This window comes from Hylobates moloch, unplaced genomic scaffold (assembly GCF_009828535.3).
Source record: "Hylobates moloch isolate HMO894 unplaced genomic scaffold, HMol_V3 SCAFFOLD_5, whole genome shotgun sequence".
NCBI lineage: Eukaryota > Metazoa > Chordata > Mammalia > Primates > Hylobatidae > Hylobates > Hylobates moloch.
This window is the reverse complement of record NW_026652280.1, coordinates 102,167,397-102,193,305: the sequence shown is the minus strand read 5'-3', so window position 1 is coordinate 102,193,305 and position 25,909 is coordinate 102,167,397. Positions and strand designations below refer to the sequence as shown.

Sequence of the window (25,909 nt, the reverse complement as noted above, 5' to 3'; positions counted from 1 at the left end):
CTCTTGACTGTGTGTCATTGACTCTACAACTTCATTCCTTTCCCTCATGAAGCAGGAGCTGTACACAGAGATGGGTTGGTGAAGAAGGGCTTTGTCCAGAAGGCATCTGATACTCGCACTAGGAGGGTGAAGGGCTGCCCCCCCAAGCATTCCTGGGCTGCCTATGGGAGGTTGTGCAATGCCGCCTAGAGGCTGTTGCTTTGGGCATCCAGGGCTGGAGCAGGGCTCTCCTCTTGCAACTCAGTGAGTCATGCCAGAGTTTAGTTAGCACTTGTCTAAGCTGACTCTGACTCACTAATCCTGATTGCCTTCTCTCCAAATCTGGCTTTTAGACTGCTAACTTACCAGCCAATTCCTGTTTATTCCAAGTAATGTTGTTCCTACATATGCTAACCTGCTCCTTCTCACTGATTTCTCTCTGATATCTACAACCTAGATTCCCAAACACATCCAAAGATGCACAGACTCTGTTCTTTATCTCAATTAGTCATTTCTAGTCTCTAAGTGCCAACTGTGGACCAGAAACAGAATAAAGGGGATTTAAGGTGCTTGCCAGGGGCATTTACAGTGCCCTGGAGGGATGTACTTCACTCCCTACCCCACCCCTCATTCAAACACACATACACACGTATACAACCACACACACAAGATCTGGAGTCCTCACAGAGTAATGCACAAAAGCTGATCCAGTTTAGAGACTGTTTCTTTCACATAGGTGGGAACCACAGAAGTGAGAACTGTAAAACTCACCCTCGCTCATCTCCCTATAGTATCAACATGTTTCAAGTCAAATTAAACAAGATAGAATTATCAACAGTGTATTCATATATATGTACATATATTTTTATATTGATGGAAAAATAGGTTACTTTTGTATGTAACTGGGAGACAAAGCAAGTTTTTCTGCAGTAGTACAAAAGATATTCTTTTTCTTAAGATGGAAAATGAAATAATAAAAAAATTACATGCCATTGGTATAACTCAAGAAATTGTGATACTTTTGATCATGGCATTTTTATTTGATTGCATTATTTAAAATTACAAAGCCTATATGAAAAATGTTTACCCTAAAAGTTGTATTGCCCTAAGGGTTTTCTTGTTTAATTAGCAGGTAAAATCAACCATCATATCCAAATACAAGTGCCTCCTAGCACCAAACCAATTAACCAAGCAGAAAAAAAAGTGTTGTAATCATGCTATTATTAGTCAACATAGGTTAGCTGATATAACAGCACCTCCTATATTGTTGAGGCTCCATCAAGTAAAAGTTACTTTCCACTCATATAAAAGTCCAGTATGGGTTAGTAAAGTCTTTGTTCCACATAGTCATGAAGAGACACAGTCCTTCCTTCATATGGTCTCACCATCTCTGAGTGCTGTGCCTTATAAATCCAAGTACAAGAACAGGGAAATAGACTGAATATAAAGAAGGTGCCCCTGTGCTTACCCACTTGGAACAAGAAATGGCATGCATCCCCTCAGTTCTTATTGACTTGGCTAGAACTTGGTCACATGCCCTGTCAACCTCACAAAGTTAAGAAATGTAGTTTACTGGTGTGCTTAGAAATAAGAAGAACACAGAGATTTGGGTGAGCTCCTCAAGCTTCAGCCGCAGAATAGCCTTCTTGTTCTCAAATATCCATCTGCTCCTTTTGTCTCATAAGCGGAACACAATCCCCTAAGAAAAGAAAACTTTATGGTCCCCACCAGCTAAAAATCTAGGATCTCTAGATGACATGAAATTCTCTCCATCATGTCTTCCTATGGCTCCTTTCGTTCAGCAAATTATGAAACAAACAAATGGGCCATTTCTTCCTATTACCCAGCATCCAATGGCCATGCAGGTACAGGAGAGCTAAATCAAAACTACCGTGTTCAAACGAAGATGGTGACACATGGCAGCGAATCCAACTGGGCAGGCATTGTGAAGCCACACTCTTCCCACTCCAATATGCCAGAAGTGGTAGAAGTTCTTTTTAAGGTGTTGATTCTGTTCTCTGAAAGGAACTCCTTTTAACTTTCCTATTCATTGTTCTGCCATCCATAGAATTGTCCTTTTCTTAATACTATTCTCTGTAATCAAACCTGAAGTGTGCATTGTGGATTGTGCCCTTCTTGGTTAGGTAAGCTTTGCAGCTCACTTTTCTTTTTTAAATTTTTTGCTATTTTTTTTCTTTTCTATAATTTCAACTTTTATTTTAGATTCAGGAGTTGATATGGTTTGGTTCCATGTCCCCATCCAAATCTCCCATGGAATTATAATCCTCAATGTTGGAGGAGGGTCCTGGTGGGAGGAAATTGGATTATGGCAGCAGACTTCGCCCTTGCTGTTCTCATGATAGTGAGTGAGTTCTCACAAGATCTGGGTATTTAAAAGTGTGTAGCACTTCCACCTTCGCTCTCTCTCCTCCCCTGCCATGTGAAGATGTGCCTGCTTCCTTTTTGCCTTCTGACATAATTGTAAGTTTCCAGACACCTTCCCAGACATGCTTCCTGTACAGCCTATGGAACTGTGAGTCACTGAAACCTCTTTTCTTTATAAATTACCCAGTCTCAGGTAGTTCTTTATCGCAATGCAAGAATGGACTAATACAAGGGTATACACTTGTAGGTTTGTTACGTGGGTGTATTGTGTGATGCTAAGGTTTGGAATATGAATGAGTCCATTACCCAGATAGTGAGCATAGTAACCAACAGGTAGATTTTCAACCCTTACCCCCAACCGGTCTCTTCTCCCTCTGTTACTCACCTGTGCCTATTGTTGCCATCTTTATGTCCATGAGTACCAATGTTCAGCTCCCATTTGTAAGTGAGAACATGTGGTATGTAGTTTTCCGTTCTCACATTAATTTGCTTAGGATAGTGGCCTCCAGCTCCATCCATGTTACTGCAAATAACATGATTTCATTCTTTTTTATGGCTATGTAGCTTTCCATGGTGTATATGTACCACATTTTCTTTATCCAGTCCACTGTTGATGGGCATCTAGTTTGATTCCATGACTTTGCTATTGTGCATAGCACAGCAATGAACATACAAGTGGATGTGTCTTTTTGGTAGAATAATCTATTTTCTTTTATACATATACTTAGTAATGGGATTGCTGGATGAAATGGTAGCTCCATTTTAAGTTCTTTGAGAAATCTCCAAATTGCTTCCCACAATGATTGAACTAATTTACATTCCCATCAACTGTGTATAAACATTCTCTTTTCTCCACAGCCTTGCCAGCAACTGTTGTTTTTTGACTTTTTAAATAATAGCCATTCTAACTGGTGTGAGATGGTATCTCATTGTGGTTTTGATTGACATTTCTGTGGTGACTAGTGATGTTGAACATTTTTTCATGTTTTTTGGCCACTTCTATGTCTTCTTTTGAGAAGCGTCTGTTCACATCTTTTGCCCACTTTTTTAATGTGATTATTTGGTTTTTGCTTGTTATGTTGTTTAAGTTCCTTTTAGATTCAGGATATTAGACCTTTGTCAGATGATTTACATATATCTTCTCCCATTGAGTAAGTTGTCTGTTTGCTCTGTTGATAGTTCCTTTTGCTACAAAGAAGCTCTTTAGTTTAACTAAGTCCCACTTGTCAATTTTTAGTTTTGTTGCAATTCTTGTTAAGAACTTGCTCATAAACTCTTTCCCAAGACCAATGTCCAGAATGGTGTTTCCTATGTTTTTTTCTAGGATTCTTATATTTGAGGCCTTACATTTAAATCTTGAATCCATCTTAAGTTAATTTTTGCAGATGGTGAAAGATAGAGGTCCAGTTTCATTCTTCTGCACATGGCTAGCCAGCTATCCCAGCACCATTTATTTAATAGAGAGCTCTTTACACGTTCCTCATTTTTGTTGACATTGTCAACAATTAGATGGCTGTAAGTGTACAGCTTTATTTCTGGGTTCTCTATACTGTTTCGTTGGTCTATGTGTCTGTTTTTGTATCAGTATCATGCTGTTTTGGTTACTGTAGCATTATAATATAGCTTCAAGGCAGGTAATGTGATGCCTCCAGCTTTGTTCTTTTTGTTTAGGATTGCTTTAGCTATTTGAGCTCTCTTTTGGTTTTATGTGAATTTTAGAGTAGGTTTTTCTAATTCCGCAAAAAACAGCATTCATAGTTTGAAAGGAATAGTGTTGAATCTGTAGATTGTTTTGGGCGTATGGCCTTTTAACAATGTACAAAATCAATAGCATTTGTATACATAAGTAATGTTCAAGCTGAGAGTCAAATCAAAAATGGAATCCCATTTACAATAGCCACTGAACAAAAAATAACTAGGAATACATATAATCAAGGAGGTGAAAGGGAGAATATACAACATCTTTACAGGAACAACTATAAAGCACTTCTGAAAGAAATCATAGATAACACAAACAAATGAAAAAGTTCCACGTCCATGGATTGGAAGAATCAGCTCACTTTCTAACCAAGTGGGGTTTAAGGCTCTTGGAAAGCTGTTTTGCTTCATTTCTTTTCATTTTGCTTTAAGATCTAGCTTGTGGTTACTTTGAGAATATGATTCCTCAAAAATTTAGTGGATTTCTAATCTATTTTCTTCTAGCCAGTTCCATATGCTAGTAAGTATACCCACATTTCTTTCGCAGATGAAATTCTTGTGCTTATTTATTCCTTCCTTTTTCCATGTCTTTGTTCCTCATCTGTGGCTTCTTTGACACTATTTGGAAAAATAAACTTAGGTGGGATGACATTAAAACTTAATCTAATCTTAACTGCGAACTTGAGTTTTAATGAACTTTTGTCTCTCAAAATTATTCTCAATTTGATCTCTTTCTATTTAAAAGTGATTGAGTTTCCCACCTCTGCAGATTTTTGGCTTCCCTCTATTCTCTTGCATTTATGTTTACAAAAGAGCCCATTTTCTTTGTTTTTAAAATACCTTTATTGACACAGAATTTACATACCATAAAATTCACCCTTTTGAAGTGTACATTCAATAGTCCTTAGTAGGTTCACAGTTATACAATTATCACCACTATCTAATTTCAGAATCCTGTACTCACTCCTCCAAATAACTCCATACTGACAAGTCAATCCTCATTCCCCTGCCCCTAGACCCCTAGAAATCACTAGTCTACTTTCTGGTTCTATAAATTTGCCTATTCTGGACATTTCATATAAATAATATACAATATGTGGTGCTTTGTGTCTGGCTTCTTTAACAGCATAATATTTTAAATACTGATTTTTGTTGTAGTGTATATCAGTATTTCATTCCTTTTAATTGCCATTTTTATGTCCATGAGTACCCAGTGTTTAGCTTCCATTCATAAGTGAGAACATGTGGTATTTGGTTTTCTGTTCTCATATTAATTTGTTTAAGATAATGGCCTCCAGCTTCATTCATGTTGCTGCAAAGGACATGATTTCTTTATTTTTCATGGCTGTGTAGCATTCCATGGTGTATATGTAATTGTATGTATTCAATTGTAACTTTTTAATTTACTTGTAACTTTGTACCCATTTAATTATTATTTAATCATAATTAAATTGTATTACTTGTATTGTCTTATTATTGTAATAATACAATTAATTGTATTATTTAATTATAAATAAAAATTATAATTCATTATTGCATTTATTTAATTATAACTTTATACCCATTTAATTGTAACTTTGTACCCACTAACTAACCTCTCCCCATCCTTCCCTCCCTCCCCTACACACTCCCCAATCCCTGGTAACCACTGTTCTACCCTCTACCTTCATGAGAGCAACTTTTTTAGCTCCAACATATAAAGGAGAACATACAATTATTTGTCTTTCTGTGTCTTACTTATTTCATTTAACATAATGTCCTGTAAGTTCATCCATGTTGTCACAAATAAGATTTTATTCTTTTCGTTGCTGAATAGTGTTCTACTGTGTATATAAACCATATTGTCCTTATCCATTCATCTGTTACTGGACACTTAGGTGGATTCCATACCTTGGCTATTATGCAAAGTGCTGTGATAAACAGGGGAGTGAAAATATCTTTTTGACATACTAATTTCATCTTTTTTGGGTATACACCCTGTAGTGGGTTTGCAAGATCATATATTATTCTATTTCTAACTTTTGAGGAGCCTCCATACTGTTTTCCATAATGGCTGTACATGTGGTATTAGGTTTTCTGTTTCTGATTTTGTTGGCTTAGCATAAAGGCCTCCAGTTTGATCCACGTTGCTACAACAGACATGATCTCTTTTTTTATAGCTGTGTAGAATTCATGGTGTATATTTATCACATTTTTAAAATCCACTCTACTATTTATGGGCATTTGGGTTGATGCTATGTCTTTGCTATAGTGAACACGGCTGCAATAAATATACACATGCATGTGTCTTTATGGTAGAACAATTTATATTCCTTTGGGTATATACCCAATAGTGAGACTGCTGGGTCAAATGGCATAGTTCTGTTTTAATGATGATGTACTGCTGCTAATAGACTACTATCAAATGAGTAGTAATGATATGTCAGGAATTGTGTCAACCAAATTCCTGATGTTAATTCCATTTTATGCCTAAGATAAGTTAGTGATATAAATATTATTTTCCACATTTTGCAACGAAGAGATTAAAATTCTGATTGACTTGTCCTTCAAATCAATCAAACACTAATTAAGGAAAATAAAAGGGGTTTAAAATGATATAAAAATAATCATTGATAGGGCCCAAAGTTCAGATAACAATAATTGTGAAATCCTGGTCCTGGGGATCAGAGAAAGGTAGAACGAAATCCAAATAATCATATAATATTACTAATAAAGCAGATTCTAAAAGAAACAAAAGATCCATTCACAAATATATATGCATAGATACTTTATTCAGGGAGTGAAAGATAAGTGACAATTGCAAAGGTGGTAGAAATTCATGACCAGGTGACAGACAAACACAGAACACATCAACAGAATTCTCTGATGATTCCCAAGGAGAGAGCTGCTGCTCTTTCTTCTGAAGCTCTGGGAGCTGGCACAGCTGAGGACTTCCTTTTCTCAGCTCCACCTGGACAGTGGCAGTATGGCAGCCTCAGAAAGGAAACTTTTTGCTGTCACAGATCATCATGGGCAGGTCACAGGTTAAGGAGAAAGAAGCTCCCTGTGTATCCATGGTAGGCTTTGATGAGAAGATGCAGGTGGAGATGTGGAACAAGATGAGCCAATTATCCTTATCCTTTCTTGCTCCTGATGAATCCTGAAGCTGTTACTTGCTCTTGGGTGGATACTTTGGCTGGCAGGGTGGGGAAGGTGTCACAGGAGGATATTTCTGCTGGCACTGCTGAGGTGGGCAGGGCTGTGGACACTTTGGTGGTGGGCAGGGCTCAGGGCACTTCGGGGGTGGACATGGCTCTGGGCACTTTGGCGTAGGGCACACAGGAGGTGGCTGGCAGGGCTGCTTGCACTGCTGCTGTTGATAAGACATCCTGCTGGAGTCTCAGGATCTGAAAGAAATGATATGACAGTGTTCACGGGAAGGGAATCCTCCAGAAAGAGCAGCCAATGCTTATGTAATACCTTGAAATATTATTGCTCCATCTCCAAGAAATTATTTAAACTCTTAACTGCCTTTTCAAGACTCTTTTGTTTCTCCCTTCCACTTTAGCAGATTGCTTCATTGGCCCTGTGGAGTCTTGTGTTTTCTCATACAATTTTTCCAAAGAAAATATTTCTGTAGTAATGAACCAAGCATGTTATCTCTGTGAAAATAACATCTTTAGGAAAGGCAGTGACAAGTTCAGATACCATGAGCAATCTCACAAGCCATTTCTCTTATCATTATCTGTAGTAAAGTCCCAGTGGGTTGACTTGAGCACAGAACAAAGGGCTCTTTGGGAAGGATTGCAGGCTCCTGGCACCTATTAAGACACAAACCTTTGAAAAAGACACCAGGAAAACATGGGGAAAAAATACTTTGTTCTTTTTTCTTCTTCAGTTCAAAACTTTCCTATTAACTTCTCCGTCCATATGGACACCTAACTGTATACAAGAAACAAGCTAAAATAGCATATCACTGTACTCTAATTCTAAATTTCCATCTACTAAGCAGCATCAAACCCATGGTTACAGAATTGTATCAACCAAACTTGCCTGTTTCAGATTAAATTCATTATTTCAGGTCACAAAGAACCGAGGAACTCAAGGACTCACACTCACCAGTTTCTCCAAAGCAGATTGGTGCTAGAGTACCAGGAGTTTAAGAGTCGTGCAGCAGGGAACCTCTTTATAGGACTTGCTGCCCCACCTCGTGGGAAGTGGAACTGCCTAAAACTGGGCTGGTCCAGCAATGTCCAAAGTAAAATGCAAATGTATCCATACCTGGCATGAAAGGGATTTCAAACTAGGAAATATCCTGTTCTGGGATCTCCCCACTGAGTTAAGTGTTCATGATTCACAGAGGACCTGCCTTAGATCTCAGTTTCAGTGACTTTTGTCAGAGAGATAATTGGGGTATTCTCTAACCAGTTGTCAAGGGCTTTCTTTCTTGATTGGGAACAATGATCCCTTCCTATCTTACCTCCCCTGAGTCATAGAACTTCCTGTCCTGATCCACTCTAGCTGAATGCCATATTGTTGTACGTGAACCCAACTCTACCTCTAATTTCCTCGTAAAATTGGCCAATGTGCTAGAAGGAAGGAGAGACCTAACAAAGGCCTGAGCTAAGCTTTTTCTTTGCTAAGTTCCATGAGGACAGGCATGTCACCTCTCCTCCCTGGGATTATAAACAGGGGAGAATACTACTTACCTCTGGGTTTGCAGGCTGACCACACTGTGCTATCTGCTGACCCTGTTCAAGACTGAAATTTTCTTTGCCACCTCTTTCTCGCATAAACCCTCAGATTTTTACCTATATTCCTTTCCTCTTTGAAGCTGTCTTCTACACCACATTTGTAGCTTCTACACCACATTTGTAGAAGCACTTGCATCCCAGGACAGATTCGAGAGTGAGATCTAGTCTCCCCAAGCACGTTTGCTACTTGCTGCCATCAAAGATGTGTACTACAGCCTTTTTATTTATAAAAGGTAATGAAGAGAAGGAAACTAAAGTTACAAGTATTCACTCAAAATCTATGTATGGAACCATGCCTATATGGTGTGCTGTGAACATCTTATAGAGAACAAGCTGCACAGACATTATCATATGTAAATAATTAGAAGTAGGTTTGCAGAGCGAGGAAAGTAAGAGCACTTAAAGTTTAACTCTGGGGGAAAATACAAACAAAGGGTAATCCAATATGTATTCTTCCTCTCTATTTCCGAACAGGTTTTAGATGTTTCTCAGTGTTTTTTAATTTGTTTGCATGCTCTTCCTTGGTCTTTTCCACAAACCTTCTAGTCCCACAAATTGCTAGATTATCAACTCATACCCAATGTACACCTCTCATCTGTCCTTTTTGATACATATTGTTCACTTAACACATATGTTGTCAGTGCATTCAGTGATTGTTCTTTCACAACTTTTTTAAACTCTTCCCGCAATCAGTGAGCCTTTCTAAGTACTGTATATTAAACATTTAAAGTGATGTTGCTACAGCTTCCTTATATGGACCATTAATCAGGAAGCTTTCCAAGAATGTGATTTTGTAAGTAGATAAGAAGAAAGGGGAATGAGGAAGAGGAAAGACTCAAAATCACTAGAGCAGTCACCAGCTGTGCTCCAGGAAGGGCAGGAGTGTTGAATCAAGGCAGCATCACATCCCTCAGTTAAGTAGGTTAGGTACCCAGAACAGCTGTTGCTCCTGTCAGTAAGGAAGAGCTTTTGGCCAATATCACCACTGGCCAGGACACTACAGAAATAGAGCCATCATGTCAGCGCCCTGAGGCCAGGTGTTTACAAATGGTGTTCTCACCAAATGCTTCCTATGGACTATCACACATGCCAAGCACTTCACCAGCCAAAGTAAAAGTCCTTTACTCAATAAATCACCACTACTCCCCAAGAGCCTCACATCACATCTAAAACATAAATCCATAGAGAAATGTCTGATTTCTGCCATGCAAAATTGAAGAATTCACTGCCGAATGAGATCACTGTGTGAGATAACACAGTTTGGTTCACAACCTGAGACTCCCCTTCTGAGGACACCCCACTCAAACAGGCCGCTTATCACAGCAGTGCAGGCACCAGAGTGGCAGCAGACCTAGTGCCCCCCGCATCTCAGACAGGCTCACTTCACAAGTTGAGGTGGAGAACTGGAAACTCAGAGTTCCTCACAGACCAGGTACATGAAGAACAGCCATAACATGAAGAGGGACAGCTAACCATCACAGTTTCCCCAAGTTAGGACTTCCAGGCCCTGAGACATGGAGCGAGGCGTACTTCACACACACACACACACACACACATACACACACCATACCTCATGGGTCTTTATCATCTATCTTCATGTCTAAAGAGCTTAGCTTTATGTTCTTTAAGAGTCTGATAGCCTTAGGTTCATTCCTATTACTTCTGCTTCCTGATTTTCTAGTGGATCATTAACTATGAATTACTAGTACATAAAAATGACAGGAAAGAACAAAAAATTTATTTGGTCTAATATTTGATTCAACATTTTATCTCACATCTTACTGTGATACATTCCAGTAAACCAAATGGTGCTAGCAAATGAAGATTTAAAATTAAATATGTAAACAAATAAAGAAACAAGAATCATGGCAAAATATTCTTCTTATGCTCAGAGAAATGGTAACTGTAAACCCCCATGCATATCTGCCTTCTGCTTTTATTTCTGAATGGAAGGCTTAGTCTCCATTGTCTTTCCATAATTTGATGTATCAGATAAACATACAGTAGAATTCTAAAGATAATTAAGAAGGATGTTTTGAAAGATTACTTAATAGTATTTAAAACATTCAAATTTTACTAAAAACTTATGTAAAGGATGATAACATTTTCATTAACATATTTATTAAAAGTTAGGAAATAGTAAAACAACATATTAAATGTGATTATATTTAGCTGGTATAATTACAGATGATGTTTATTTTCTTGTTTTACTTTTCAAAATATTCTCCCAATGTTACCTATTATTGAGTAAGGAATCTTAAAATTCTACTTTGAAAAGCTGACAAGAGACAAGCCTGTCCATTGTCCAATTAGTGAGAAAACAGTCTTCCTTCTTTTCAGCATTTTTGGCCGACACTAAAGGTGGGGCTGGATGTAAGTAGCAGTTGTTTCATTGTTATAGCTCTACATTTGATCACATCGCTACTAAAATCTTTCTTGAAGAAAACCTCAATAATAATCCTTGTCCTCATAGCGTTGACATACACACACAGAAGCCACAGACACTCCATAGCCATATGTATCTATGGAACAGTTCACCAAAATTAGAAGATCATACTAGGTTAAAAAAATCAGAAATGAGTTTGTCTACTATTCAAGAGCCAGGTAGATAGAAAGCATAAATTGGCCATAATATGATGAAATTGGAAGAAATGGGTGATTAGTAGGATAGGTAGTAACGATAATAGAACATAGTGATAATAATAGTACCTACCACTAATTGTCATGAGAAAACAACTAAAGCAGAGACTGCATTTAAAGTACTTAGCACAGGCTACAGATAGTGCTCAAAATGCTAAAGTAACACATTGTTAATGAAAGAGATAGAGGCAAGATATCGAGTTCAAGTTGTTTATGATTGAGAAAGTTATTTGCTTCATCTTTAAGATCTTTTATATTACCTTATTGAAGTGTGTGCCAGAAGTTTTTAGGACAAAGCAAATGCAAATATATGATTTAAATGAAGTGTGCAGAAACAATAAGATGGGATGATTTTGACACTTATCCTATGTGATGAAAATGAGAGTTAACCTAAGCAGAAATTTAGAGCAAAGGATAGAAACCAGATGCTTTAATTGTTCCTTGATGTTTGGACTCTCTAAGACTTTCCTCTGAATTCAGTTAATATAAGAAAATAAATCTAAATACAATAAATAATAATATATGGATTTGTTCATGTGTAAAAACAAATAGCATTTACAGAGATTTAGCATTCTGTGTGAAAAAAATATATGATGTTACCTCCAATTTAGTAGGTTGTTACTGTAGTTAGCTGTTTAGGATAATAAAGAAACCACTCATTTAAATATCACATTCCTTCTGGTGGCAAATTACCTAAATTTTAGGCTAAATCCTTATAAGAAACTGAATAGCTCATCAGCATTAACCTTCTCAAAGTGAATAGACCCTATATATTCTACTTTTATTTTCTCTATGTGTTAGATCAGTATATTTAAGAGCATAATTTCAAGAGCTATTAGTAATATAAAGTAATCCTGTATGCTTAGTGTTAAAATGAGAATGAGAAGGATATGTGGTAAATAATGGAATGGATCAGACACTTCTTTTTGTAAGAATCTTTTCAAGATAGTGAATATGCATAGGCCGTGGTTTCCCTCCAAAAAAGTTAAAAAGGAAAACAAAGAAACATGGACAAAATTGTGAAAACATTTGGAGAGAAAAAACTGTTTGAACTCTAACATATAAGACAAGAGACCTGAATTGTGCTGTAAGTGGGAGAAAGGCTAAATAAAATATAAACATTATGAGAAAAGTCAAAACTAATTCACAATCCTAAAGAGATAAACATAATTTTATTATATGAGTCAACAAAAGCACATTCAAAAATTGATCTACCAGATTTCAAAATATGTTGACAAAAAATAACCTGCATTCAAATGATTATAGCAGCTTTATTCATAATCTCCAAGATCTGTGATCCACCAAGATGCCCTTCAATAATTCAATCGATAAACTGTGGTACATCACACCCAATCAATGGAATACTATGCAGTGATAACATGGAATGACCTATCAAGACTCACAAAGACATGGCTGAATTTAAAATGCAAGCTGATAAGTAAAAAATAGTCTCAAAGGCTATATACTGTATGATTCCATTTATACAAATTCTGAAAAATGCAAAATTACACATCCAAAAAGCACAAAAAACTTCCAGTTAAATTAATTCAATGACACCCACACTGAGACACATTATAATTAAACTATCAAAAGGGATAATATCAAAAACAGCAAGAGGGAGGTGAATCATCATATCTAAGGGATTATTAATAAATAGTTGACCAAATTCTCACCAAAAGTCTTTAGGATCAGGAGGCAGTGGGATGATATATTGAAAATGAAGAAAACCTAGAATTCTTTCAACCTAGAATTCTACAGCTGGCAAATTTATCCTTAAAAATGATGGCAAAATTATAACGTTCTTAGAAATCAAAACTTAAGGCAGTTCATTGCCCCTAGATTTTCTGTATGAGAAATGATAAAGAGAGCCTCTGAGGTTGAATAAAATGCTGGAGAGAAATTTGAAACTGTATGAGAACACAAAAATCTCTGGTAAATGTACACAGGTACATAAAAGCCAGCATTATTGTAATTTTAGCTTGTAACTCCACTTCTTATTTCCTACAATATTTAAAATGCAAATGTGTACAAAATAATTACAAATCTGTGTTAGTGAACACACAATGTATAAAGATATAATTTGTGAACTCAACATAAAAGAGGATAGGATTGTATGAGTCAACTTTTCTTTTTTTTATTTTTCTTTTTTTTTTTATTTTTTGAGACAGAGTCTCACTCCGTCACCCAGGCTGAAATGCTGTGGCATGATCTTGGCTCACTGCAACCCCTGCTTCCTGGTTTCAAGCGATTCTCATGCCTCAGAAATTACAGGCAGACGCGTGCCACCACGCCCAGCTAATTTTTGTATTTTTAGTAGAGACAGGGTTTCGGCATGTTGGCCAGCTGGGTATGAGTCAACTTTTCTATGCTATTGCAGTTACATAGTGTTAATTCAAATTAAATTACTATAACTTTAGAATATTATACATAATCCCAATTGAAATCACATAATAAATATTTTCAAGTATACACAAAAGAAAAAAGGCAATAAAATAGTTTCAGTACAAAAAAATCATAAATCAGAAAGTGTTGAAAGACAAACAATATACAGAAAAGAGTAAATGCAGAAAGAAGACCTCCCTTATCAGTAAGTACTTTAAATGTGAATGAATAAAACTCTCCCCAACAACACAAACTGGAGAACTGAATCAAAAAGAAAAAAAATTTCAACTGTTTGCTGTTTAAAAGAGACTGACTTTACAGCTAAAGACACAAAGGAGGTGAAAGTAACACTAAAGAAAAAGATATTTCATGTAAATTGCCAAAAGAGACCAGACGTGGCTACACTAACACTAGACATCACTAACTTTAAGTTGAGAACTGTTATAAAATACTACAAAGATAAAGAGATTTATTCTCCAAGAAATTATAGGAGTTACAAACATACACTTACTGTACATCAGAACTCCAAAATATAAAAAGATACAGTGAAATAAATTAAAAGAAGAAATTAATAGGTCTAAAAGAAATGTTGAAAACTTGAATACTTCCCTCTCAAAAATGGAAAGAATGATAGAACTTAAAAACAATAGAGGACTTAAATATATAAGCCAATTGGAACAAACAGACAAATATAGAATACCCCAACCAAAAGGAACAGGATATTCCTTACAGTTTTCTCAAGAGAACATGGAAGAACACTCTCCAGGATAGACCACATATTAGGCTAGAAAACAAGTTAATATATTTTAAAAGACAAAAATCATACAAAGTACTTTTCCAATAACAATAAAATAAAATTAAAAACCTATAACCCAATTAAAACTGGAAATTTCACAAATTTGTGGAAATTAAACAACAAACTCTTAAACGACCAACAGGTCAAAAAAGAAATCACAAAGAAAATTAGAAATCGCTTGGGACTACTGACAACAAAACACATCAAACCAAAACTTATGGTCTACAGCAAAAGCAGTGCTAACGGGGAAATTTATAGCCAGAACCACATTTTTTTTTTTTTTTTGAGACGGAGTCTTGCTCTGTCGCCCAGGCTGGAGTGCAGTGGAGCGATCTTGGCTCACTGCAAGTTTTGCCTCCCGGGTTCACGCCATTCTCCTGCCTCAGCCTCCAGAGTAGCTGGGACTACAGGTGCCCGTCACTACGCCTGGCTAATTTTTTTGTATTTTTAGCAGAGACAGGGTTTCACCATGTTAGCCAGGATGGTCTCAATCTCCTGACTTTGTGATCCACACGTCTCAGCCTCCCAAAGTGCTGGGATTATAGGCATGAGCCACTGCGCCTGGCCCACATACATTTTTAATGACAGAAAAATATCTCAGATCAATAACCTCATGTTACAGCTTAGGAAACTACAAAAACTAAAGTACACTAAACCCCAGAAAAGTAAATACGAGCCTAGACTAGAGATACTAATAAAGTACAAGCAAACCATAGAGAAAAATCGATAAAATTAAGTTTTATTTCTTTGAAAAGGTCAATAAAATTGAAAAATCTTTAGACAGACTAACTACAGGGAAAAAATACAATATAACATTCAAATAGCTAAAATCTAAAAGAAATTGAGGACATTACTACTGATTTTACAAAAATAAAAAAATTTTAAGCAGAAACTATGAACAATTCTGTCAGTTTATCAGATAACCAGTTGAACAAACTCTTAGATATACACTATCCACCAAACCAAATCATGAAGAAATAGAAAGCTTGAAAAGATATGTAATAAGTAAAAAAATTGAATCATTAATCTAAAATCTCACAAGAAAGAAAAGTGTTGACCCAGAAGGATTTACTGGAGAAGTATATGCCAATCCTTTTCAAAATCTTTCAAAAAAGAAAGCTGAAAATAGGGACTACTTCCTGTCTTGTTCCATGAGGCCCGCGAATACCCAGATACAAAAGCCAGACAAAGACACTACAAGAAATGAAAACTACAAACCAATATTCCTCATGAATATTGATACAAAAAAGCCTCAAAAACATTTAGCATACCAGATCATTCCTGTGGCCCTGGGGAAGATGGCCAACTGGATGCAGCCAGGTAGAACAGCTGCCACTAAGGGACCGAGATGACAGGTGCACTTCTAACAGATATTTAGAAGGAAGGCACTGAGAGTGAATGAAGAGAAGATCCAGAAGCTAGGCTGAAAAGAGAGAAAGGTGGGAGCTCTGCACAGGGACGCTACACACCAAGACTGGTTCCTGGCCTCCAGTGACTCCAGGGGAACAGCTGAGTTGAACCAACAGGGAACAACCCACTCTCGCCATGGGCCTCTGGAATCCCGGCAGGGAGAGACCCCCTTAATCACCAGGGACGCTCCGTTGGCAGGGAGAGCTGCTTAGGGAAGTGACAGGGGCAGCATGCCAGCTGATGTGGAGCCTAAAGGGTTTGGTAGGGGAGTGTCTGTAATGGAGCAGGGCCGGGGATGGCCATCTCCCTGGGCTCAACTTGCTCGCATAGGAGACTTTAGCCTTTGGGGAACTGTTGGACCTGAACTGTGCAGGGCAATTTTGCCCTTCAGATGGGGCCAGTCTGACCTGAGCACCCCCTGGTCAGCTGGTCTCTCCTGGGATGCCAGCCTGGCTGTACCTGCTTGCAGGGCAAACTTGGGTGACCTTGGGACCCACATCATAGCCTCTGTGCTGGCAGATAACAGCTGACAAGTGGAGAACTCCAGCGGGGCAGCCACCCACAGTCACCTACCAGCCCATCTGCTCACTCCACACACTGCAGCTTCCCCTGGGCCCGGAGCAACACTTCATGTCACTTTGCTGGCATGTGTGTGCATGAATGAGTTTTGCTTTCCTCTCCTCACCAGTACATGTGAGTGTGTGCATCCTGCCCTGCCACTGCTGCAGCGAGAGTACGGTCAGCCCATTATCTCTGGCAATGACCACTGCAGTCACAGAGCCATGGCAAGCACAGATCCAGGAAGCCCCACTCCTGCCAGTGCACCGCCCATGCCAGTGTATACCCTTGTGCCAACACTGCCATGGGAGTGAAACTAGGCACTGAAGACAGTGGAAACTCCTGCACCCCAAACAACCACCCCTGCCCATGGCACAGAGAGAAAGCACACAGACCTGCACAAGCCAGCACCCCATCCACACACCAACAACACTACAAGTGTCACCACACACACACAGTCGCCAGCAGGGACCCTGTACCCTGCCAAGGAACATTGCCTCCACCACTGTGGTGAATGTCCCCACAGAGGCAAGTAGCCTAGCACCTGCAAGAACCCTGCTCCAGCCTAAAAGTATGCACCTTGCCATGCTGCCACTGCTCCTGGCACATACAAAAAAGAATGGACCCCGCTGCTACCACACTACAAAACACTCTGGCTGACACCACTCATCACCGTGTAGTGACCAGGGATCAGGGAACACCTCAGCCTCCAAACCACAATGGATTCCTAACCTGGGGGAGCCAAAGAACAAAGTCAAGCCTGATATAGTTCCCCCAGAGTTACGGCATGCAGTCCAGGGGTTGGGAGCTGAGTATTGGGACCCTAAAATCTTTCACAAATGAAGCCAGTCATCTGAATTGACCTTACACCACAATCAAAACCTCAAGGCTATCAAATGAGATTAAAAAAATAAAACCCATCCAAACATCACCAACTTCAAATATTGAAGGAATATAAGACACAAAGATAAGAAAGAAGCAATGCAAGAACTCTGAAAACTCAAAATGCCAGAGTGCCTTCTTTCCTCCAAATGACCACACGACCTCTCCAGCCAGGGTTCAGAACTGGGCTGAGATGGCCGAAATGCTAGAAATGGAATTCAAAATATGGATAGGAAGGAAGATCAGTAAGATGCAGGAGTGTTCTGAAACCCAATCCAAAAATGCTGAGAATCACCATATAACAACGCAGGAGCTGACAGAAAATAGCCAGTATAGAAAAGAACATAACTGACCTGATAGAACTGAGAAACACACTAGAAACTATACATTTTGTAGAGTGTTTCTCAGCTCTATCAGGTAGGTTATGTTCTAATGCAATCACGAGTATTAGTAATAGAGTAGATCAAGCAGAGAAAAGAATCCCAGGGTTCAAAGACTAGTTTTTGAAATAAGACAGTCAGCCAAGAATAGAGAAAAAAGAATTAAAAGAAATGAACAAAACCTCAAAAAATGCTATTTTCTAAAGAAACAAAATCTGTGACTCATTGGTGTCCCTGAAAGAGATAAGGAGAGTGTAATCAGCTTGAAAACATATTTCAGGATATCATCCATGAGAACTTCCCCAACCTAGCTAGACAGACAGACATAAAATTCAGAAAATGCAAAGAACCCTAGTAAGATACTACAGAAGAACATCATCCCCAAGATACATAATCATCAGATTTTTCATGGTCAAATGAAAGAAAGGTCACATCACCTACATAGGGAAACCTAGCAGACTTAACAGCAGACCTCTCAGCAGAAATTACACAAGCCAGAAGATTGGGAGCCAGTATTCAACATACTTAAAGAAAGGAAATTCCAACCTAGAATTTCAATTCTAGCCAAACTAAACTTCAAAAGTGAAGGAGAAATAAGATATTTTTCAGACAAGCAAATACTGAAGGAATATGTTACCATAAGACCTACCTTACTAGAGCTCCTGAAGGAAGAACGAAATATAAAAGGAAAGACTATTATCAGCCACTACAAAAAACACACTTAAGTACACAGAACAGTGATGCCATAAAGCAACCACATACATAAGTTTGCAAAATAACCAGCTAAATTCATGATGACAGGATCAAATCCACATATTTCACTAGACCATAATCAAGAAGATCTTTGAAACTAATGAGAATAAAGATACAACATACCAGGATCTCTGGAACACAGCTAAAGCAGTGTTAAGAGAGAAATTTATAGCACAAAATGCTGACATCAAAAAGTTAGAAAGGTCTCAATTTAGCAACATGACATCACAACTAAAAGAACCAGAGAATCAAGAGAAAACCAACCCCAAAGCAAGGAGAAAATAAGAAATACCTAAAATCAGAGCTGAACAGAAGGACACTGAGACATGAAAAATCATTCAAAAGATCAACAAATCCAGGAGGTGGGTTTTTTAAATTAATGAAATAAACAGACTGCTAACTAGACTAATAAAGAGGAAAGGAGAGAAAATCTAGGTAAACACATTTAGAAATGACAAAGGAGATATTACCACTGACCCCAGAGAAATACAAATAACCATAAGAGAATATTATGAACACCTCTATGCACAAAAGGTAGAAAATCTAGAAGAAACAAATACATTGTTGGACACATACACCCTCCCAAGCCTGAGCCAGGAAGAATTTGAATCCCTGAAAGGACCAGTAATGAGATCCAAAATTGAAACAGTAATAAATAGCCTACCAACGAAAATAAGCCCAGGACAAAACAAACTCAGAGCTGAATTCGACCAGATATACAAACAAGAGCTAGTATCTGCTCTTGTTTTCTGCTAAACAAATATTCCTGCTAAAATTATTCCACAATATTGAGGAGGATGAACTCCTCCCTAACTCATTCTATGAGGCCAACATTATCCTGATACCAAAACCTGACAGGGACACACACACACACACACACACACACACACACACACACACCATCAGGTCAATATCCTCAATGAACATCAATGCAAAAATTGTCAACAAAATAGTGGCAAACCAAATCCAGCAGCACATCAAAAAGCTTACCCACCACCATCAGGTTGGCTTTCTCCCTGGGATATAAGGCTGGTTCAACAATAAACAAATCAATAAATGCAATTCATCACATAAACAGAACTAAAGGCAAAAATCATGTGGTTGTCTCAATAGATGCAGAAAAGGCTATCCATAAAATTCAACATCCTTTCATGTTAAAAAGTCTCTATAAACTAAATACAAAAGAAACTTACCTCAAAATAATACAAGCCATCTGTGAAAAACCCACAGCCAATATCATACTGAATGGTGAAAAGCTGGAAGCATTGACCTTGAATACCAACACAAGACAATTATGCTGTCTTTCACCACTCCTATTCGATATAGTATGGGAAGTCCTGGACACAGCAATCAGGGAAGATAAAGAGAGAAAGGGCATCAAAATAGGAAGACAGAAAGTCAAACTATTGTGTTTGCACACAACATGATTCTATATCTAAAAAAAAAAAAAAAAAACCCATAGTCTCGAAACAAAAGCTCTTTCAGCTGATAAACAACTTCAGCAATGTTTCAGGATTCAAAATCAATGCACAAAAATTACTAGCACTCCTATACACCAACAAAAGACAAGCCAAGAGCCAATTAACAAACACAATCCCATTCACAACAGTGGCAAAAAGAATAAAATACCTAGGAATACAGCTAACCAGGGAGGTGAAAGATCTCTACATGGAAAGCTACAAAACATTGCTGAACAACATCAGAGATGACACGAATGTAGGGAGCACATTCCGTGCTCATAAATAGGAAGAATCAATGTCATTAAGATGACCATATTGCCCAATTTACAGATTCAATGTGATTCCTATCAAACCACCAAAGGCATTCTTCACAGAACTAGAAAAAACCTATCCTAAAATTCATATGGAACCAAAAATGAGCCCAAATAGCCAAGGCAATCCCTAAGCAAAAAGAAAAAATCTAGACACATCACACTACCTGATTTCAAACTATACCAAAAGTCTACAGTAACCAAAACAGTATGGTACTGGTACAAAAACAGACACACACTAATGCAACAGAATAGGGAAGCCAGAAATAAAGCATCACACCTGTAACTATATGATCACCTAAAAAGGTGACAAAAACAAATAGTGGGGAAAGGACTCCCTATTTAATAAATGGTGCTGGGATAACTGGCTAGCCATATGTAGAAGATTGAAACTGGATGCCTTCCTTACACCATATACAAAAATCAACTCAAGATGGATTAAAGACTTAAATGTAGAACCCATAACCATAAAAACTTTGAGACACAACCTAGGCAATACCATTCTGTACATAGAGGCAGGCAAAGATTTCATGAATAAGACGCCAAAAGCAATTGCAACAAAAACAAAAACTGGCAAGTAGGATCTAATTAAACTAAAGAGCTTCAGCAAAGCAAAGGAAACCATCAAAAGAGTAAACAGACAACCTATAGAACGGGAGAAAATTGTTGCAAACTATGCATATTATAAAGGTGTAATATCTAGCATCTATAAGGAATTTAAAGAAATTCACAAGAAAAAAAAAACAGCCCTATTAAAAAGTGGGAAATGGACAGGAACAGACACTTTAAAAAGAAGACATATGTGTGGTACACAAGCATATTAAAAAAAAGCTCAGTATCACTGATCATTAGAGAAATGCAGATCAAAACCACAATGAGAGACAGTCTCACCCCAGTCAGATGACTATTGTTAAAAAGTCAAAAATAAAATGTGCTATCAAGGTTGTATAGAAAAAGGAATGTTTATACACTGCTGGTAGGAGTGTAAATTGGATCAACTATTGAAGAAAACAGTGTGGCAATTACTCAAAGAACTAAAAACAGAACTAACATTCCAAACAGCAATCCCATTACTTGGCATATACCCAAAGGATTATAAACCATTCTATATCATAAAGACACATGCATGTGTTATGTTCATTGCAGCACCACTCATAATAGTGAAGACATGGAATCAAGCTAAGTGCCCATCAATGATACACTACATAAAGAAGATATGGTACATATACACCATGGACTACAGGTACATAGATGGAGCTGGAGGCCACTATCCTTAGCAAACTAATGCAGGAACAGAAATTCAAATACCGCATGTTCTCACTTATAAGTGTGAGTTGCAGGATGAGAAAACATGGACACCTTAAAGAGAACAGCAGACACTGGCACCTACCACAGGGTATGGAGAAGGAGAGAATCAGGAAAAATAACTAATGGGTGCTACGATTAAACCCTGCGACATGAGCTTGCTTATATAACAAACCTGCACATGTACCCCTGAACTTAAAAGTTAAAAAAAAGCTATGCTGGAGAGGGTGCAGAGAAAAAAGAAGCCTTGTATACTCTTGGTGGGAATGTAAATTAGTGCAGTTGCTATGCAAAACAGTAAGATTTCTCAAAAAACTAAAAACAGAACTACCATTCAATCCAGCAATTCAGCTGCTGTGTATCTATCCAAAGGAAAAGAAATCAGTATGCAAAAAGAATGCCTGAACTCCTATGATTATTGCAGTACTGTTCACAATAGAGAAGATGTGTAACCTAAGTGCCTATTAATGAATGAATGAATAAAGAAAATATGTATATACACACAATGAAATACTATTCCATTGTAATAAAAAGAATGAAATCCTGCCATTGGCAGCAACACGGATCGAACTGGAGGTCATTATGTTAAGTAAAATAAATCAAGCAGAGAAAGACAAATATTGCATGTTCTCCCTCATATGTAGGAGCTACAAATGTTGATCTATAAAGGTAGAGAGTAGAATGAGAGATACCAGAGGCAAGGAAGAGTGTTCAAGGGGATGGAGAATGAAGAAATACTGGTTAATGAGTAAAAACATATAGATACGTAAAATGAGTAAGTTTTAATATTTGATAGCAGAGGAAGGTGACTATGGTATACAACAATGTATTGTGTTCTTCAAAATAGCCAGAATTAAAATGTTCCCAACAAAGAGCAATGATAAATGCTCCAGGTGATGAATGCCCTAAATTTCCTGATATCCTGACTTGATCATTACACATTCCATTCATGTAAAAAATCACATGTATGCAGTAAATGTGTACAAGTATTATGAATCAATACAAATAACATTAGAGAGTCTTCTTATTTCCTATTTTAGTTACACCCAAGCCACTCTCTTGCTGGAACAAATATGGTAGTGGTTGTAGTGGGGAGTGATGATGATGATGCTGATGGTGAGGAGGATGGTGATGGTGAAAACAATGATAATATGTTGCTGCGAATACAAATCTATCAAATGACAGCTAATTACGTGCCAGGCATTGTGCCAACCAAATATCAGATAGTAATCAAATTTTATGCCTTAGACTAGTTTGTAATGTAAATGTTATTTTGCTCACTTTGCAGTAAAGAGAAGTTGTCAATTCAGAGAAGTTGAATAATATCCTCCTCAAATCAATCAAACGCTAATTAAGGAAAATAAAAGGGGTGTAAAATGATACAGAAATAATCTTTGGTATGACCCAAATTGTGAGATCCTGCTGTGAATCAAAGAAAGATTGAAATAAATCCAAAAGATTACATAATATTGCTAATAAAGCAGATTTGAAAAGAAACAAAAGATCCATTCACAAATATGCATGCATAGATACTTTATTCAGGGAGTGAAAGATAAGTGACAATTGCAAAGGTGGTAGAAGCTCATGACCAGGTGACAGACAGACACAGAACACATCAACAGAATTCTCTGATGGTTCCCAGGGAGAGAGCTGCTGCTCTTTCTTCTGAAGTTCTGGGAGCTGGCACAGCTGAGGACTTCCTTTTCTCAGCTCCACCTGGACAGTGGCAGTATGGCAGCCTCAGAAAGGAAACTTTTTGCTGTCAGAGATCATCATGGGCAGATCACTGGCTAAGGAGAAAGAAGCTCCCTGTATATCCATGGTAGGCTTTGATGAGAAGATGCAGGTGGAGCTGTGGGACGAGGTGAGCCAATTATCCTTATCCTTTCTTGCTCCTGATGAATCCTGAAGCTGTTACTTGCTCTTGGGTGGATACTTTTGCTGGCAGGGTGGGGAAGGTGTCACAGGAGGATATTTCTGCTGGCACTGCTGAGGTGGGCAGGGCTGTGGACACTTTGGTGGTGGGCAGGGCTCAGGGCATTTCGGGGGTGGACATGGCTCTGGGCACTTTGGCGTGGGGCATACAGGAGGTGGCTGGCAGGGCTGCTTGCACTGCTGCTGTCGATAAGACATCCTGCTGGAGTCTCAGGATCTGAAAGAAATGATATGACAGTGTTCACAGGAAGGGAATCCTCCAGAGAGAACAGCCAAAGCTTATGTAATACCATGGAATATTATTTCTCCAATCTCCAAGAAATTATTTAAACTCTTAATTCCTTTTTCAAGACTTTCTGGTTTCTCGCTTCCACTTTAACAAATTGCTTCATTGTCCCTAGGAAATCCTGTGCTTTCTCATACAATTTTTCCAAATAAGTTATCTCTGTTATAAAGAATCAAGCATGTTATTTCCCTGAAAGTAACCAATTCAAGAAAGGCAGTCACAAGTTCAGACACCCTGGGCAATCTAATAGGCTATTCCTATCATCATTATCTGTTATAAAGTCCAGGTGGGCTGACTTGGGCATAGAGCAAAGGGCTGCTCAGGGAGAATTGTAGTCTCTCATACCTGCTAAGACACAAACCTTTGTAAAGGACATTAGAAAGACAGAGAATAAAGAAAAAAAATACTTTCTTCTTTTTTCTTCTTCATATGAAAGGTTACCCCTTAACTTCTCTGTCCATATGGATACCTACCTGTATAACAAAAGAAAGCTAAAATAGCATATAATTGTGCTCTAATCCTAAATTTTCATCCACTAAGTAGCATCAAGTCAATGTTCATAGGATTGGATCCACCAAACTTGCCATATTCAGATTAAACTCAACAGTTTAGGGCACAAAGAACAGAGGAACTCAAGGAAGCCGACTCACCAGGTTCTCCAAGGCAGATCGGTGCTCAGGTACCAGGGGTTTAAGAGTCGTGCAGCAGAGTATCTCTTTATAGAGCCTGCTACCCCACCCAGCAGGAAATGAAACTACCCAAAACAATGCTGATCCAGTAATTTCTTAAGCCAAATGCAAATTTATCCATGACTGGCATGAGCAGGATACTCAAAATAGGAAATATCCTGTTCTGAAATCTCTCCACTGGGTTAAGCGCTCCTGACTCACAGAGGCCCTGCCTTGGATCTCAGTTTCAGTGACTTATGGCAAAGAGAGACTTGGGGGAATCTCTAACTGGTGGTCAAGGGATCTTTCTTAATTGGGAACAAAGATGTTTTCCTGTCTTACACCTTCCCTAAATCATAAAACTTCTGCCCTGATCACTTTATCTGAATGCCTTATTGTTGTACATGAACTCAACTCTACCTCTACTTTCCTCGTGCAATTTGCCAGTGTGCTAGGAGGAAGGAGAGACCTAACAACGGCCTGAGTTCTAGCCCAAGCCTTTTCTTTGCTCTGTTGTATGACCACAGGCAAGTCACCTCTCCTCCACAGAACTGTAAACAGGGACAATAATACTTACCTCTGGGTTTGCAGGCGTTGACTGCATTGTGCCACCTGATGACCCTGTTCCAGCTTGAAATTTTTTCTTCTACCTCTTTCTTTCTCTCATAAAACCCCAGATTTTACCTATACTATCTTCCTTTTTAAAACTGTCTTCTCCAATCCATTTGTAGAGGCATTTGTCTCCCAGGATAGATTCCAAAGTGAGATCGAGTCTCCCCAGCACGTTTTCTACTTGCTGCCCTTAAGGATGTGTACTATAACTTTTTATTTATAAAAATGTACTCTTGGACACGACCTTAAGGAAATAGAGAGAATGGAACCAAAGTTACAAGCATTCACTCACAATCTATGTATTGAACCATGCCTATATGGTTCCCTGTGAACATCCTATCGAGGACAAGCTGTGTAGACTCACATTATCATATGTAAATAATTAGAAGTGGGTTTGCAGAGTGCAGAAGTTCAGAGCACTTAAAGTCTGAAATCTAGGGGAAAATAAAAACTAAGTATAATCCAATATGTATTCTTGCTCTCTATTTCCAAACAGGTTTTAGGTGTTTGAAAGGCAGCGTTTTAAAATTGGTTTGTGTGTTCTTCCTTTGTCTTTTCCATAGACCCTCTAGTCCCACAACCTGCTGGATTATCGACTCACACCCCAATGTACACCACTCATCTGTCCATTTTGGTACATATTGTTCACTTAACACATATGTTGTCCATGCATTTAGTGATTGTTCTTTCACATCTTTTTAAAACTTTTCTTGTAATCAGTAAGGCTTTCTAAATA

General features: G+C 38.1%; 2 protein-coding genes across 3 annotated transcripts; both read right to left on the bottom strand.

Moving 5' to 3' along the window:
• Window positions 1-6,814: 6,814 nt before the first annotated feature.
• LOC116469406 (small proline-rich protein 2B) lies at window positions 6,815-8,203 on the bottom strand. 2 transcript variants are annotated; one of them, XM_058439555.1, is made up of 2 exons: window positions 8,155-8,203; window positions 6,815-7,448 (listed from the first exon to the last, which is right to left on the bottom strand). In XM_058439555.1, the coding sequence occupies exon 2, from the start codon at window positions 7,427-7,429 to the stop codon at window positions 7,211-7,213; it is 219 nt and encodes a 72-aa protein (XP_058295538.1). In that variant the 5' UTR covers window positions 7,430-7,448; window positions 8,155-8,203; the 3' UTR covers window positions 6,815-7,210. The 2 variants fall into 2 exon arrangements, with proteins under 2 accessions (XP_058295538.1, XP_032010469.1); XM_032154578.2 differs by having other exon boundaries at window positions 8,161-8,203.
• A 14,990-nt stretch (window positions 8,204-23,193) lies between these two features.
• LOC116469405 (small proline-rich protein 2A-like) lies at window positions 23,194-24,585 on the bottom strand. The gene is made up of 2 exons (XM_032154577.1): window positions 24,544-24,585; window positions 23,194-23,824 (listed from the first exon to the last, which is right to left on the bottom strand). Exon 2 carries the CDS (start codon window positions 23,803-23,805, stop codon window positions 23,587-23,589), a length of 219 nt encoding a protein of 72 aa, XP_032010468.1. The 5' UTR covers window positions 23,806-23,824; window positions 24,544-24,585; the 3' UTR covers window positions 23,194-23,586.
• Window positions 24,586-25,909: the final 1,324 nt, after the last annotated feature.

Bases quoted from the DNA above. Each gene is read 5' to 3' on its own strand.
- LOC116469406 (XM_058439555.1), bottom strand. From the start codon at position 7,429: ATGTCTTATCAACAGCAGCAGTGCAAGCAGCCCTGCCAGCCACCTCCT.
- LOC116469405 (XM_032154577.1), bottom strand. From the start codon at position 23,805: ATGTCTTATCGACAGCAGCAGTGCAAGCAGCCCTGCCAGCCACCTCCT.